This window comes from Rattus norvegicus, chromosome 8 (assembly GCF_021556685.1).
Source record: "Rattus norvegicus strain SHRSP/BbbUtx chromosome 8, alternate assembly SHRSP_T2T, whole genome shotgun sequence".
NCBI classification, from domain to species: Eukaryota; Metazoa; Chordata; class Mammalia; order Rodentia; family Muridae; genus Rattus; species Rattus norvegicus.
The window spans coordinates 40239204-40256537 of NC_141541.1; the positions used below are offsets into that span (position 1 = coordinate 40239204).

The 17334-nt window shown below is 40.2% G+C and overlaps 1 protein-coding gene across 1 annotated transcript; it reads right to left on the reverse strand.

The window, feature by feature from the left end:
* Window positions 1-7743: 7743 nt before the first annotated feature.
* Pate4b (prostate and testis expressed 4B) lies at window positions 7744-10483 on the reverse strand. The gene is given in 3 exon segments (NM_001402191.1): window positions 7744-8534; window positions 8860-8979; window positions 10395-10483. Coding segments are annotated over 3 exon segments (309 nt in total). The 5' UTR covers window positions 10462-10483; the 3' UTR covers window positions 7744-8412.
* Window positions 10484-17334: the final 6851 nt, after the last annotated feature.

Below are 17334 nucleotides of genomic sequence, written 5' to 3' on the forward strand. Positions count from 1 at the left end.
GGGGGGAAAGAGGGAGAGAGAGAAAGAGGGAGAGGAAGAGAGAGGAGGGAGAGGGGAGAGAAAGAGAGAGAGAGAGAGAGAGAGAGAGAGAGAGAGAGAGAGAGAGAGAGAGAGAGATATTAATCAGACTATTTCATCTGTAGCAAAGTTCAGCAAGACAGTCTCCAGGTGTAGGAGATGTGTTTTCTCTTTAAGTATTTTAAGGATTATTTGCTGTTACATTAAAGATCCCAGTTAATCACCTCTGCAAAACACTTTTTTCCCCCTCAAATAAAGTACTTTTTGCAAGATACAGTAATAAATGTATACCACTCACTTTTCCATAACCTCTTCCATTTCTGAAGTTTCTGCCTGGCAGACTTAGAGTGAGAAGAGTTTCCAGCAGATGGCTCTGTGCATCTGCAGTGTAAGAGGGTGAAAAACCAGGGAGAATATCAGTGAAGATTCTGCAAACTTAGTGGCTCAACATGATTGTTTGTTAATGATTCATTAATTCCAAACCCAGCAATGACTGCGTTTCTTCACAGTGTGTCACTCTCACACTGTCTCCCTTCCTTGTTATTACATTGTGACCACCCACAAGATCTCCCCTAATCTCCACTTCAAGGCAGCTGACTAGCAGTTTTAAGTCCTACTTGTAATGTTAACTCTGCCTGTGCCACACAACAGGAAGGACACATAGGTAGTTGTTATATGCCTTCTTTCCTTCTCCATGATTACCTTACTAGAAATGTATCAGGTTTATGAATTTTAAACATTTCCCAAATCCAGCATTATTGATTTAGCTGTAATTTGTTACCTTGTTTAAAATTAATTTATCATTCCACTTTGCTTTTTTGTACTTTACCTTCTCTCTGTGTACAAGTACATGCATGATGGATGAAGCAAAGAAGTGCAGGCTGACAGGAACTGGATGTAGATATCTCCTGAGAGACACAGTCAGAATACAGCAAATACATAGGGTGAATGCCAGCAGCAAACCACTGAACTGAGAACAGGAGCCCCCGTTGAAGGAATCAGAGAAAGGACTGGAAGAGCTTGAAGGGGCTTGAGAGCCCATATGAACAACAATGCCAACTAGCCAGAGCTTCCAGGGACTAAGCCACTACCCAAAGACTATACATGGACTGACCCTGGGCTCCAACCTCACAGGTAGCAATGAATAGTCTAGTAAGAGCACCAGTGGAAGGGAAGTCTTGGTCCTGCCAAGACTGAACCCCCAGTGAACGTGATTGTTGGGGGGAGGGTGGTAATGGGGGGAGGATGGGGAGGGTAAGCCCATATAGAAGGGGATGGGGAGGGGTTAGGGGGATGTTGGCCCAGAAACCGGGAAGGGGAATAACAACCGAAATGTAAATAAGAAATACTCAAGTTAATAAAGATTAAAAAAAAAAAAAGGGAACAAGAATACCCTTGGCAGGGAATAGGGAGGCAAAGTTTAGAACAAAGGCAGAAGGAACACCCATTCCGAGCCTGCCCCACATGTGACCCATACATATACAGCCACCAAACTAGATAAGATGGATGAAGCAAAGAAGTGCAGGCCGACAGGAACCGGATGTAGATCTCTCCTGAGAGACACAGCCAGAATACAGCAAATACAGAGGCGAATGCCAGCAGCAAACCACTGAACTGAGATCGGGACCCCCGTTGAAGGAATCAGAGAAAGGACTGAAAGAGCTTGAAGAGGCTTGAGACCCCATATGAACAATAATGCCAAGCAACAAGAGCTTCCAGGGACTAAGCCACTACCCAAAGACTATACATGGGTTGACCCTGGCTCCAACCTCACAGGTAGCAATGAGTAGCCTAGTAAGAGCACCAGTGGAAGGGGAAGCCCTTGGTCCTGCCAAGACTGAACACCTAGTGAACGTGATTGTTGGGAGGGTGGTAATGGGGCGAGGATGGGGAGGGTAAGCCCATATAGAAGGGGATGGGGAGGAGTTGGGGGATGTTGGCCCAGAAACCGGGAAGGAGAATAACAATTGAAATGTAAATAAGAAATACTCAAGTTAAAGATTAAAAAAAAACCAAGTACATGCATGTATATAAGACATATGTATGTATGTGACTATGGAGGTTGATGTTGGCTCTCCACCTTAGCTTTTGAGACAGGGTCTCTCACTGAATCTCAGGTTCTCTCATTCAGCTGAAATAGCTGGCCAGAGAGCTTCCCAGGAGCTGTCTGATTCCACCAGGGCCCTAGGATTACAATGTACTGTGATGCTTAGCTTTTACATGGGTTCTAGGGAACTGAACTAAGGTTCTCATGCTTAATCAGATACATTACCTACAGAGCCATTTCCCCAGCTTTTTTTTTTTTTTTTTTACTTTTCTGTTATTTTTTTTCCACACTTGATTTGATGATTTATTAAAAAACCCCAACAACTTATGAATTCTCAAGTTGTTGCCTTTTCAACCTTTCTTTTCTACTATACACAATGTAAACATCTTTCAATTTTGACTCTCATAAGTAACAGGTTTTTTAACATGTAATTTTGATTTTTTTTAAAAAGTTATTTATATAGATGTTTTGTCTGTGTGTGTTTCTGTGCACTACATGTGTGTCTGGTGCCCATGGTAGCCAGAAGAGGGTGTCAGGTCCCCTCAAACTGTACTTATAGATGGATGTGGATGCTGGGACTCAAAACACTGTTGCTCTGCAGGAGCAACAAGTGCCCTTATTAATGAGCCATCTCTCCAGCCCCAGATACTTTATAATCTCTCTTGTGGGGAGTGGAAGAAGCCCTGAATGAATGTGTGCTGTTGACAGAGCTGGCCATGTCGAAGACCTTAGCCTCAGACCTATGAGAAAATGGCAGAGCCTCCCTACCCCAGTGTAGTAGCTTGGATTAGAATGGACCTCACCCCCATAAGCTCAATAGATTTGGATACTTGGTTAACCAGGGAGTGGCACTGTTTGAAAGAACTAGGAAGTTTGACCTTGCCAAGGAATGTCACTGGAGTTGGACTTTGAGGTTTCAAAAAGCCTACTCTAAGTCCAGAATCTCTCTCTTCCTGCTCCCTTTGGATCTGCATGTAGACATCTCAGCTGTTTCTCTAGCATCATGTCTGCCTGAATGAGACTGTGCTTTTCACCATGATTACAAAGGAATCAACTTCTGAAACTCTAAGCAGGCCCCAACTAAATGCTTTTTCCCCTCCATAAGAGTTTCTGTGGTCATAGTGTATGGTGAGAATTCTGGAATTTTGGTTTCACAAACAAACAAACAAACAAACAAACAAACAAACAAACACACAAATAGAAGATTGTATTTTCATTTTAGTCCCAGCTGTGGAGATATTGGGCTGCTATACAGCAGCTATGATTTGCCTCCTGCTTTAGCAGGGGCATGGTTTTGCCGGCTGCAGATTGTTTGTGAGATTGTGTGATGTTTAGAATTCTGGGAGCTTTTCAGAGGTTACATAAATGTTAGAGGCCTGATGGGATGGGGTCATTTGGTGGCTGGTCATTCAGGGAGGTTGGCTGCACTTTGTTAGTAGTTGTGATCAAAGAAGAAACAAGAATAAAGAAATTAGGGGTTGGGGATTTAGCTCAGTGGTACGGCGCTTGCCTAGGAAGTGCAAGGCCCTGGGTTTGGTCTCCAGCTCTGAAAAAAAGAAAAAAGAAAAAAAAAGAATAAAGAAATTAGGTTCAAGGATCTCTGTCACTCTTTCTCCCCTCTATCCTTCTTTCCCTCCTATCTCGTGAGTGATAGGGGGTGAGATTGGGGTTGTGGGGCAGGGTAAAGTGTGGAAAAAAGAAGAACCTACAAAGAAACTAAGACCGACTACAATGGTGTCTCTTCATAGCAATAGAACACTGCCTAAGACACCCAAGGTGAGGCTCAGAAGGACAGCAAAACCTTCCTCTGGTCCATATGTGGATGTTGACGGTCTATGTAGAAAATGTCTGACATCGCTTTCTTCCCTAGGATGTTTGCAGCCTTAAAACTGCTGCCCTTTGGAGACTGCTCTTATAAGCTTCTATAAATCTGTCTCCTTGTTCACCTGCATTTTTATTTGTTAATCTGTTCTGTCTAGTAAGGGCACTGTTGGCCCATTATAGGACAACTCACAACTACATTTAAACTGTCTCTGTCTGTACACACACACACACACACACACACACACACACACACACACACACACACACACTTTAAAGAAACTTCTATATTAATAGACCTCTAATGACTTTTTCAAAAGGCCTCTAGTGTTAGATATTCCCCCCAACTAAGAAGACAGCAATAATAGACAGGAAGGAAACTGTCCATGTGAATAGGAAATACCCTACACAGACTGATATAGTCAAGACTAGGTTACTAGGGCAGGTCCTTGGGAGTAACTTGTCTCTTGACTCTTCCTGTCTCTTGATCTGCTCCTGTTTGCAATGAGATAAATAGACCTCTGTTACCATATTATTCATGGTTCCATGATGCTGTGTCTTATATGGACATCAATGAGGCCAAGGGTCTGTGGACCAAATCCTCTGAGACTGTGAGCCAAAATAAACCTTGTCACCCTTAAATTCCTATCATGCATTTTGTCACAGTAACACAGAACCTGACAGTAGACAAAGAGATTCCTAGCATGTGAGTGTTTATAATCAGATATAGAAGACATCCTCAGAGCCTCAGGGATAAAATGGTATAATAGTTATTTAAAAATAAAATTATCTTAAATGGCTTGGGCTGCTGTCACAAGAATATCAGAGCATGTGTAATATAGATAACACACATTTGTTGCTCTCAGTTCTGGAGGCTGGATAGTGCAAGATCAAGGCACAGCCAGGGTTCAAACATTCTTATGCCTAACGTGTGTGTGTGTGTGTGTGTGTGTGTGTGTGTGTGTGTGTGTGTGTGTAAGTAGTGCCTTCTTGCTGAATTCTGCTATGTTGGAAAGGACAAAAAGCTCCTTCTGGATTCTTCTATAAGACCACCATCCCTGCTCATGTAAACCCCACTCTTAAGACATAATCCCCTCCTCAACTATTATTGCCTACTAGGTTTCAACATATGAATTTTGACATGTTTAGACCACAGCACAAATAGACAATAGGACAAGACAGTGTATCTAGTGATACAACACAAAATCCATACAAATATTTTCCCATGCTTCATTGCTCAACTTAGGATTTTTTTCTTTACTGTTTGACAATGTCAGAAGAAGACATTTGATAGACATCCAACTTTGAATATTGAATATTGTTTCTCTGGGTGAATGACACAAACTTTAATACTGTTTTGGAGTGCTGAGCAGTAGCAGGAAATCATAGCCTCCAGCTAGCACTACACTTAGAAGGCAAATGTTGGACACTTTATAATGCACTGTGTTTCTGTTTTTGGTATAATTAAAAAGAGGCATGAACAATTCCCCCATGTCACCATTACATGCTGGGCCCTGGTACTCTCAGACCCAGGCAGCCACTCCCTGGTGTTAGTTCTGGCACCATAGGGCCATATAGAACTAACCTTAATTTATCTCAGTGATGGCTTCAGTGAGGCACCATGACACGTTAGCCTAGCTATCTTCTGGCCCCAGAGGTCTTTCGACTCCCATTGCTAGTCACCCTGGCCAGCTCTGGCCAGTCAGGAACTCTGGTCCCAGCTACCCGATAATATCAAGACTCAACAAACTGTAACCCAACAACCAGATTTATATGTTAAATGCTCAATGTACAATACATCTACACAATAAACTTACAACCAATTGATAAGAATATAAACCGCCCACCTAGATAAGATAAATTTGTCTACAGAAATCCATCCCAGCTGCCTTGGCAATTCAGGACCATCCTTCTCAGTCTCCATTTTGATTCCCCCCCTTCTTCTTCTCTCTCTCTCTACAAAAACTTTGTCCCTGCCTTATTCTTTTACTGTCCAATCATGGCCTTGATCTAACTTGTGCCAGCCCTCACCTGGATAATGACGTCAACCTACATTTCTGAGATGTCTTAGTTTGGTTCTACTGCTGTGAAAAGACATCACAACCACAGCAACTCTTATAAAGTTAATTTATATATTTAATCGAGGCTGGCCATTCAGAGGTCAGTCCATTGTCATCATAATGGGGAGCATGTCAGTTTGCAGGCAGACATGGTATTGGAGGAGCTGGGAGTTCTGCATATTGATCTGAAGGACCTCAAAGTCCTTGCTCACAGTGACAAACTTTCTCCAACATGGCCACACCTACTCTCACAAGGTCACTCCTCCTAATGGTGCCACTTCCCATGGGCCAAGCATATTTAAACTACCACATGAGCTATTCTGCTCATCAGGCTAGGCATAGTAAGTTCATTTTTAGCTGCATGATATTTCCAGTTTGCAGTAGTAGGTCTGTTGGGAGTGTTTCCTACTATAATTTGAAGAACAGTTTATTTTGTATTTGTGCATGTATTTGTACAAAATAAACTTCTATGATCTCCTAAGTGATAAAAATAGCAGGAATACTTTCGGTTACAGTATTTGGCCTTTTGTTCTCAATTCCTGAAACATTTCTATGTCTTTCACTATTCATGACAGACTTCAGTCACACCCTGAGTTTGGGGAATTACTTGGAAAACTGTAGAATCGGGATTGGTCATGAGGGAACCAACTAATATATGATTGAGATTTAGAACCTTCAGCCTTCTTCCTCCATTTCCAATCTCTGGGAAGATAGGAGAGGGACTAGATAATGAATTAATCATCAGTTGATGACTTATTTAAAATCATCCTTGTCTTATGAATCTTCCATTAAAATCCCTAACAAAAAAGTGCTACTTTGGGTGTTACTGAGCTGGTGAATAAGAATGCACTTGTGACCTGGCTTCTTTCACACACGGTAGGAATAGAAGCTGACAATTCATGTCAGAGTGAAATTGTAGGATACTCTACCAGTGTCCAGTGGAGATGTGGAGAATTCATTTACTCATACCTTTGGAACAGAAATTTTGTGTGAGAGAGATTAGTAGATAGCAGTGCATTTTTCTTTTTCAACATATTATAAAATAATATCTCAAAGTGATACATTCTTTTATAGCAAAACATATCAGATAAGTTTACTCTATGGAGAAAAATAATAACGGATATTTTTATTTAATAGCATATTGTGAGTGACTTCCCATAATAAACTAGGGACTTGAATATGCAAACACAACCATTGCAAAAATCAAACCAAAACTATGCATAGAAACTAACACTCAGGAGAGCTAGAAAGGTGCAGTCAGTATATGAACTGGTGAGAACCTGTGGATTCACTTCTTAGAATACATACTTGATTGCTTTAGAAAGTGGTAGGGTCAGGCTGACCTCAGTGGGAGAAGATGTGCTTAATCCGAGAGAGCCTTTAGGTCCTAGGGAAGGGGGAGGCCTGGTAAGTGTGTGGGAACACTCTCTCTGAGGCAAGGGGGAGGAGTAATAGGATGGGGAACTGTGGGAGGGGAACAGGGTGTGTTTGTCAATGACTGGAATGTAAATAAATAATATAATTTCAATAAAATCTATATAAAAAAAGAAAGCCATAGGGACTACTAGCTTCAAAGTCATATCTGCAGGGTTGCCTGCAGCACCCAGGTGGAACTTTCACCCACTAACCTTTCATTCACTCACAGCACTTAACTACACATTGCTTTCATTTTGCAGGACACCCTAAGTTTACCCTCCTCCCCTACCCCCGTTGGGGGTTAGGATTACCAACACTTTCATTTCCTATACACTTATTGGAATTTCCCATCACTGGTAGGACAAATGACTACAAACATAGTTGCTTAAAACAACACGCATTTATTCAATTTGTAGAACTCTGAAGTAAAAAATAAATCTGGTGAGGATAAAAATCAAGTTGCAGCGTGGTGGGTTTCTGGAGGCATTGAGAAAAATTAATTTCATTGCCCTTCTCAGCTTCTAGTGGCCTTTTATATCTCTTGGCTCCTGGCTGTTTGATTCCCCTTCAAGGGATATCACTCCAATTCTGAATCACCATTACACAATCATTTCCTCTTCTATAGTTAATTCACACAACCCCCTCCCCCCACATTTTATAAGGACATTTGTACTTAGGACTAAGACCCTTCCTGACAATCCAAACACAACCTTTCATCTAGAGATTATTCCCTTCTCCAATGTCTCTTTTGCCACTTACAGCAGCATTCATAGATTCTAGAGATTAAAATAAAAGTTCTTGGGACACTATTACAGGGCTTAGACGTTGAAAATTGGAAGAGTAAAATAACATGGTAAGCATGGGATTGTTTTTTCTTTTGCAGTGGTCCAATGGTGTGGTCGTTAGAAATGAGGACACAGCCTTTGTTGCTGCTGTCTCAGTGATCTCAGGTCGGTGTGGAAACAGAGTAGGAAGCAAGTTCCTCATCTCGGTTCATTTGTTAAGTTTGGATCTTGAACCGAAGATGATCTTCAAGAGATTCTTCTCCATCTAGAAACTATTACACAAGTTTTTGGAACAGCACATTACCTAAATCATGTAGTCTCCATTGTAATGCGGTTTTTCCTCGCAATGACCCAAGCACATTTGCTTTGAGAGTACATGCCGTTGTCCTAAAAATAGAGAAGCCTGTTATACATGTTGGAGGAATTTTATCACAATACAACTTTCTAAAAGTCACCACCAAGAGGAAAACCCCTTCGCACACTAAATTCCCTTCCTCGTCTTCTCAGGAGGCCACACTCCCATATTGACTCTGACTCTGGATGCCAAGCCTCTTACTGGTAAATTTGAAAGTACTCTTTCCCTCCCTTCTCAAATTTATTCACTGTCTTACCACTTATCAGGGGTAGACAATGTTACGTTCTTTAAGCCAGGCACTAGCAGGAGGAATAGTAGTTTGAAGGCATTTTCGGAGTCTGTATCGGCCCCACTTACCGTGATAGATTGATATGGTTGAACACGATCCACCTTCCGGTGCAGTGCATTGGCCAGTTCCGTTTTTACATTCTGAATTTTCTGAGCGATTACAGGTATTACAGATGAGATTTGTATTTGCTGGATAAGGAAAGAGTAGGATTTTTAGGATGAACTGTGGGGCTATGGGACAGTTGATTACAATGTCAAAGAGAGGCTCAGTGTTACGCATAGACTGTGCTGTCTGCTTACTTCATCAGCTGGTATTCAACCTAGCTCTGTGAATTAAGCTAGAGGATGGGTGAAAATAATAATGACGCTATTCATACTACCTAGTTAGTACCTACTTATATTTGAAGATGAAATAAAAACATATATATATGTATATATATATATAATGTATAAGACAATTCTTATCTCTCTATAACCAGATCACTCTATCATGTTATTCAGTTTGTGAATGTTGACTTAATATGTATTTCTCTTGCTATATAAAGAATGAGATTGAGCACATTTTTGTATATTTAATACCTACTTGTATTTACTCTATGGTGAAATTTTGATTTCTTTAGCTTATTTTTCTGTTAGATTATTAGTGTACTTAAATTTTACTGGAAGTCATTATAGAGTAGGAACATTAGCCAGTTGTTCATGACATGAATTGACTTTTTTGCTTTTTGCTATGAAGAATTAAAATTTTTTTCTTATATTTTTATTTTTTGAGATTATAACACAATTACATCATTTCTGTCTTCCCTTTCTTCCCTTCAAACCTCCTATATGGCCCCCCTTGGTCTCTTTCAAATTTATGTGCTCTTTTTTTTTTTTAGAACTCCAGCTTTTTGAGGTATAGTTAGAAACATCTTTTTCTAATAGGTGAAGAACCCTACATTTTCAATAATGCTTTATGACTTAATATTTCTTAGTATCAAAGTGGTCAAAATAGAAATGACATTGTACTTCAAGTCCATTTAACAAGTAGAAAGGGTAGGAACTAGCCATTAATTTTCATTTAGTATGAGGGAGAGTTATATGTCAAGGCTGACTTTCAAGGGAGGTGTGCATCCACTGATATAAGACAGAGGCAAAGAAGAGAGATCTCCCTGGGGAGTGAAGCTGGGTATTTTCAGCTACAAGTTATAATTGGAGCCTTGGAAATGACAGGGAATCTGTGAGTAGTATTAAGCTTTGAAGAGCTTGCCTGAGTGTAATCAGCTAAATAAAGATCCCTGCAAAATACATGGAGAAGAAGTGACCAGAGAAAAGAAGGGGAGGGGAGTATTGTGTAGAATGCAGCATAACAGTGTTTCAAGAAAAAAGGAAATTAAATGGAAACCTATAAATAAAAACTTAAGAAGCTGAAGGTCTAAAAATTGCTGTCCTATTTCTCTGCAGTTACTGTTTTCTTTTTGATTAGAATACTGCATGTGATCCCTCTAGTGCCCAGAACCTCAGTCTTTGGATTTGAGCTGCAATGCCCGAGTGAGACTGGAGGACCGTGGTTTAGAGGCTGGCATCCCTAAGGCCTCTCTTCACCCCCCTTTGTAGACACTTACCCTCTGTGAAGCAGAGAAAAGATAAAGCCACGATGAGCAGTATGCTGATTTTTGTCATGGAATTCATGTTGGATGTTAGAAGGTGGCTTGAGGTAAAGGGTGGGCACTTGCCCTCTTTATAAAGCGGGAGAACAGGAAGGAATCTCCAATATAGGCCTAAGGAGGAAGTGCCCTTTTCTTTTTCAACAAACCAGATGCATGATACTGTGGGAAGTACAGACTGTCCAGCTATCTAGCTACAACCGAGTCAGAGAGCTTCCATGCCCTTATCGCTTCTTCCTTGTGTACAAGTTTTCTGGTCCTTCAGGAACCTCTTTCTCTATACTAAGTGGGAAATGTCTGCTCACCCTAGGATTCAGAAATGGGAAATGTGACTCTGCACTGAAAGGCTTCCAGAGAAGGAACAGGTAACACAAAGGTTTCCTGCACAGCTCATTCCAATGCTGGGGAAATCTCCAGTCTGAGTCATAGGAAAGGAGGAACCCTAAGCTACATGCAACTCCCCAGGCTCCTGACTTCCACCTCCTCCTTAGGAAGTTTTACCCCTTATCATGCTAGAAGTCTGGGATATCTGGAGTTCCCAGAAAATCTTAGAGTTGAGGAGTTCAAAGGGTAAAGGAAGAAATGAGGGTGCTTTTTCAGAGACATTTCCAGCGAGCTCCTTCTTGGGATCTGAGCAGTTTCTGGGTATTTCCTGTCCTTTCTGGGATTGAAGTTAGGACCATGTTCCTACCACACTCAGCCTTGTCTCACATAGCATCCGGCTGTTTACTCTAGGGAATTGAAATAGGCTGTTCCCAACCTCTCCCTGAGCCATTCAGCTCCAATCTAGAGCAAACTTCTAGAAGAAAATTTCATGCTTGTTACCCTTGTGGCCACCCCGATTTCTCAGGTAGATTTACTTCCTTCCTTATACTGCCATCTCTGGTGGGGTGCACTCTCTCTCCCCCATTTTAGTTGGTACCAGGTCTCCTCATCTTTCCTTTGTTGCTGATCATGTCCTCTGTAGATTTGGCGAGTGTCATATTCTAAGACCTTGATAGGGCTTTCCCTTTCCTTCTCCACCACTTTTCACATATCAGATGCTAAAAAAGCCCTCTGGGAAGTGTGCATAATATTTATCATTTCTTCAAAGGAAAGAATAAGCTCAGAAAGGTTCAGCAATGTTCCCAGAGTCACACTGGTGCTAGCAAGTTGTGAGGGTTTTGAAACCATGGTTGTGTGCCACGAAGTTACATTAGAGTCATTTATAAATTATACATTTATTTGTATTAGTGGGGTTTTGCTGTGTTTCTGAACTCTTGAGAAAAATATTAATTTTTAATTAACTTCCTGGAACTGCATTACAGTGAACAAGAAATTCATATATATATGTATATATATATATACATATATATATATATATACATATATATGTTGTATTTGTTTCATATTGCCATGGCAAAAATAAACTAAATAATAGCTTTGGTGCCCTGAATTACTCCCTTAAAGTTTTAGAGGACAGACATTTTACTGGGCTACAAGGAGGATGTCAGTAATGGGCTGGTTCCTTCTGGAGACACTAAAGAAGAAAGCATATTTTCTTGACTTTTTTGTTCAGCTTACAATGGCTTCCAACATCCCTTAGCTTTGTGTCCCATTTCTCCATCTTCAAAGCATATAGCTTCAAAATCTTCATTCATCATTATATCACATTCTATAGTCCCCTGCCCAATGTTGGTAATCAAATATAGGGCTTTGCATATGCTAGGCAAGTGTCCTACCTTTGAATTGTGTCCTCAGTTCTCTATGTCTCTTTTATAAGGTTATTTGTGATTGTATTTAGGGACCCAACCACCTGAAACATGATAATCTTTCATCTGATGATCCTTAACAGAATTGGATATTAAAAGCCCTTTTGAGCATATGCAGAAGCATGCTGGTGATTCTGGGTTTGATAAGTATGAACCTGTGAGTGAACTAGAAAGCAGTGTTACTTCACAGACTTTTCTCCAGATTCTTGCTTTGAGTTCTGGTCCTGACTTTCTTCAATGACGATGGATAGTGACTTGAAAGTGTAAGTGAAATAAACTCTTTTTTCCCCCTCCTAAGTTGCTTTTAGTAATCCTGAAAGTGCTTTGTCATGGCAACAGAAGGAAACAAAAACACCATCTGAAGTTTTCCGGCAGACTTTTGGGGATTTTTAATGTATACATATCATCTGCAAAGAGAGATAGTTTGATTTCTTTCCTTGTTCACAGCCTTACAATTTTCTTCTCTTGCCTTATTGCCCCACCTAGTGTTGTGGGCACAATATTAAAAAGGAGTGGAAATAGTAGATATCTCTCTGCTGTTCCTAATAATCAGTGTGATGCTTTAAGCTCTTCTCCATTTAGGATAATGTCATCTGTGGGTATCTTTTATTATGTTAAAGTATATTCCTGCTAGCCCTACATTCTCTAGGACTTTTATCATGAAAATGTTGGTGTTGTATTTTGTCAAAGGCCTTTTCTGTATCTATTGAGATGATCATATGATGTTTTTCTTTAAGTTCACTTATGTGGTCTATTATATTTACCCATTTGTATATGTTGAACCATTCCTGAATTTCACAGGTAAAGTCAACTTAGTCATAGTGGATAATCTTTTTACATAGATCTGTATTCTGTTTTCAAGTATTTCATTGAGGATTTTTAAAACCCATGTTTATCAGGACTATGGCCTGTAGTACTCTTTTGTTGTTGCAGTTACATGGTTTTTGAAGAAGAGTGATCCTGGCTTTGTAGAAGGACTTTTGGGAGTGCTCCTTCCATTTCTATATGTTTCGAATTGTTATGGAGGATTGGCTTTAGTTCTTTGAAAGTCTGGTAGAATGCCCTTTGTTACTGTTTGGGTTTTCTCCTGGGTCTGTCTTGGTTGTTGATTTCCTTTTGATTTAATTTTGCTGGTTTGGCAGAAACTACAGATTCATCCATTCCTTTTGAGTTTCCAGCTTAACGTGGCATAGGTTTCTAAAATATCTGCTTATAATATTCTGAACTGCTTTCGTATGTGTTGGAATGATTCTGTTACACTTTTGATTCTGTTAACTTGGCTTCTCTCTTTCTTTTGGTTAGCTGGGCTAAGGCTCTATCAATATTGTTTATCTTCTCAAAGAACCAGATTTTAAGCTCATTGATTCTTTATATTGTTACCTTTGTTTTTATTTCACTTATTAATGCTTTATTTTTTATTTCTTGCTGTGAACTAGGTTTAGGTTTGATCTGTTCTTGTTTTCCCAAATTGTCTTTAAGTCATTTATTTTTTCCTTCTGATTTTCTAAGTAGACACTTAGAGCTTTAAATTTCCCCCACAGGATGCTTTCCATGTGCCTCAGAGGTTTGCCCTATTGTGTTTGTTTTCATTTACATTCAGGAGAATTTTCACTTTTCCTTTGACCCATTCATCATTCAATAATGAGTTGTCTAATCTCCTAGAATCTGAGTAGTTACTAGCGATATGTTTGCTCTCAATTTCAAGTTTTATTGCACAGTGGTCAGATAGGAGACATGAAATCATTTGTATATTATTTTTTAATTTTTACAAATTTATTTTTGTGTGTGTTCCAGGATATAGTCTATTTTAGAGAAGCTTCTGTGTTCTGCTGTGTAGAACGTGTATTCAATAGTGTTTATGTGGCACAGCCCCTAATATCTATGAAGTACATCCTGATGTATGACCTTTGATAATTTTTTGTTCAGATGATCTATTGGAGAAATGGAATATTGGAATGACCTACTATTTTTTTTTGGAACATTATTCAATTTATTTCAATTCTGTTTAGTAATTACAATGGCTGACATAGATTACTGGATATTTTCATTAAAATATGAATAAAATTAAAGATTAAAGAAACAAATCCACCCACCGGTGACTCATGCAGCACATACAATTTAGCAGATATCTTTTTGGTGGTTTGCTTGTTTGAAGCGCTTGTTTGTAGAACAGTAAATAACATTGAGAAGTGGGTAAGTAGGTGACTGCAACAAATGAGATAGTTTTCACGATACACCAAGCGTGCACGGAGACCCGAGAAACCACCAAAATGGGCAAACTCACATCTTCAAACTGAAGTAGAGTTGTTGAACTTCCTCTGTGAATAGCTCTCAGGGAAAATGAACATACCTATACTTACAATGGTCGTGTGTTCCCTGACCCTGCTTGGCTACATTTTACCTTAAGTTCACATCAAGCAATCACTGAAGCAATTATGGTCACTTGCCCTGGGGCTGCCATAGCCACTAGCTGATACCCGATTGTCATTTGGTAATTGTAGTGACACTTTGCAGCAACTCCCCAGCTTCAGTTAAACATTGGGTGTTTCTTATTTACATTTCTTTTTCCTTTTCTTTTTTTCTTTATTAACTTGAGTATTTCTTATTTACATTTCGATTGTTATTCCCTTTCCTGGTTTCCGGGCCAACATCCACCAGCCCCTCCCCCTTCCCTTCTAGGTGGGTGTTCCCATCCTCCCCCCATTGCCGCCCTCCCCCCAACAATCACATTCACTGGGAGTTCAGTCTTAGCAGGACCAAAGGCTTCCCCTTCCACTGGTGATCTTACTAGGCTATTCATTGCTACCTATGAGGTCAGAGTCCAGGGTCAGTCCATGTATAGTCTTTAGGTAGTGGCTTAGTCCCTGGAAGCTCTGGTTGCTTGGCATTGTTGTACCTATGGGGTCTCGAACCCCTTCAAGCTCTTCCAGTTCTTTCTCTGATTCCTTCAACGGGGGTCCTATTCTCAGTTCAGTGGTTTGCTGCTGGCATACGCCTCTGTGTTTGCTGTATTCTGGCTGTGTCTCTCGGGAGAGATCTACATCCGGCTCCTGTCGGCCTGCACTTCTTTGCTTCATCCATCTTGTCTAATTGGATGACTGTATATGCATGGGCCATATGTGGGGCAGGCTCTGAATGGGTGTTCCTTCTGTGTCTGTTTTAATCTTTGCCTCTCTATTCCCTGCCAAGGGTATTCTTGTTCCCCTTTTAAAGAAGGAGTGAAGCATTCACATTTTGATCATCCGTCTTGAGTTTCATTTGTTCTAGGCATCTAGGGTAATTCAAGCATTTGGGCTAATAGCCACTTATCAATGAGTGCATACCATGTATGTCTTTCTGTGATTGGGTTACCTCACTCAGGATGATATTTTCCAGTTCTGACCATTTGCCTACGAATTTCATAAAGTCATTGTTTTTGATAGCTGAGTAACATTCCATTGTGTAGATGTACCACATTTTCTGTATCAATTCCTCTGTTGAAGGGCATCTGGGTTCTTTCCAGCTTCTGGCTGTTATAAATGAAGCTGCGATGAACATAGTGGAGCACGTGTCTTTTTTATATGTTGGGGCATCTTTTGGGTATATGCCCAAGAGAGGTATAGCTGGATCCTCAGGCAGTTCAATGTCCAATTTTCTGAGGAACCTCCAGACTGATTTCCAGAATGGTTGTACCAGTCTGCAACCCCACCAACAATGGAGGAGTGTTCCTCTTTCTCCGCATCCTCACCAGCATCTGTTGTCACCTGAGTTTTTGATCTTAGCCATTCTCACTGGTGTGAGGTGAAATCTCAGGGTTGTTTTGATTTGCATTTCCCTTATGACTAAACATGTTAACATTTCTTTAGGTGTTTCTCAGCCATTCGGCATTCCTCAGCTGTGAATTCTTTGTTTAGCTCTGAACCCCATTTTTTAATAGGGTTATTTGTCTCCCTGCGGTCTAACTTCTTGAGTTCTTTGTATATTTTGGATATAAGGCCTCTATCTGTTGTAGGATTGGTAAAGATCTTTTCCCAATCTGTTGGTTGCCGTTTTGTCCTAACCACAGTGTCCTTTGCCTTACAGAAGCTTTGCAGTTTTATGAGATCCCATTTGTCGATTCTTGATCTTAGAGCATAAACCATTGGTGTTTTGTTCAGGAAATTTTTTCCAGTGCCCATGTGTTCCAGATGCTTCCCTAGTTTTTCTTCTATTAGTTTGAGTGTATCTGGTTTGATGTGGAGGTCCTTGATCCACTTGGAATTAAACTTTGTACAGGGTGATAAGCATGGATCGATCTGCATTCTTCTACATGTTGACCTCCAGTTGAACCAGCACCATTTGCTGAAAATGCTATCTTTTTTCCATTTGATGGTTTTGGCTCCTTTGTCAAAAATCAAGTGCCCATAGGTGTGTGGGTTCATGTCTGGGTCTTCAATTCTGTTCCATTGGTCTATCTGTCTGTCTCTGTACCAATACCATGCAGTTTTTATCACTATTGCTCTGTAATACTGCTTGAGTTCAGGGATAGTGATTCCCCCTGAAGTCCTTTTATTGTTGAGGATAGTTTTAGCTATCCTGGGTTTTTTGTTATTGCAGATGAATTTGCAAATTGTTCTGTCTAACTCTTTGAAGAATTGGATTGGTATTTTGATGGGGATTGCATTGAACCTGTATATCACTTTTGGTAAAATGGCCATTTTTACTATATTAATCCTGCCAATCCATGAGCATGGGAGATCTTTCCATCTTCTGAGGACTTCTTCAATTTCTTTCTTCAGAGTCTTGGAGTTCTTATTGTACAAATCTTTTACTTGCTTGGTTGAAGTCACACCGAGGTACTTTATATTATTTGGTCTATTATGAAGGGCGTCGTTTCCCTAATTTCTTTCTCAGCTTGTTTTTCTTTTGTGTAGAGGAAGGCTACTGATTTATTTGAGTTAATTTTATACCCAGCCACTTTGCTGAAGTTGTTTATCAGCTTTAGTAGTTCTCTGGTGGAACTTTTGGGATCACTTAAATATACTATCATATCATCTGCAAATAGTGATATTTTGACTTCTTCTTTTCCGCTCTGTATCCCCTTGACCTCCTTTTGTTGTCTGATTGCTCTGGCTAGAACTTCAAGAACTGTATTGAATAAGTAGCGAGAGAGTGGGCAGCCTTGTCTA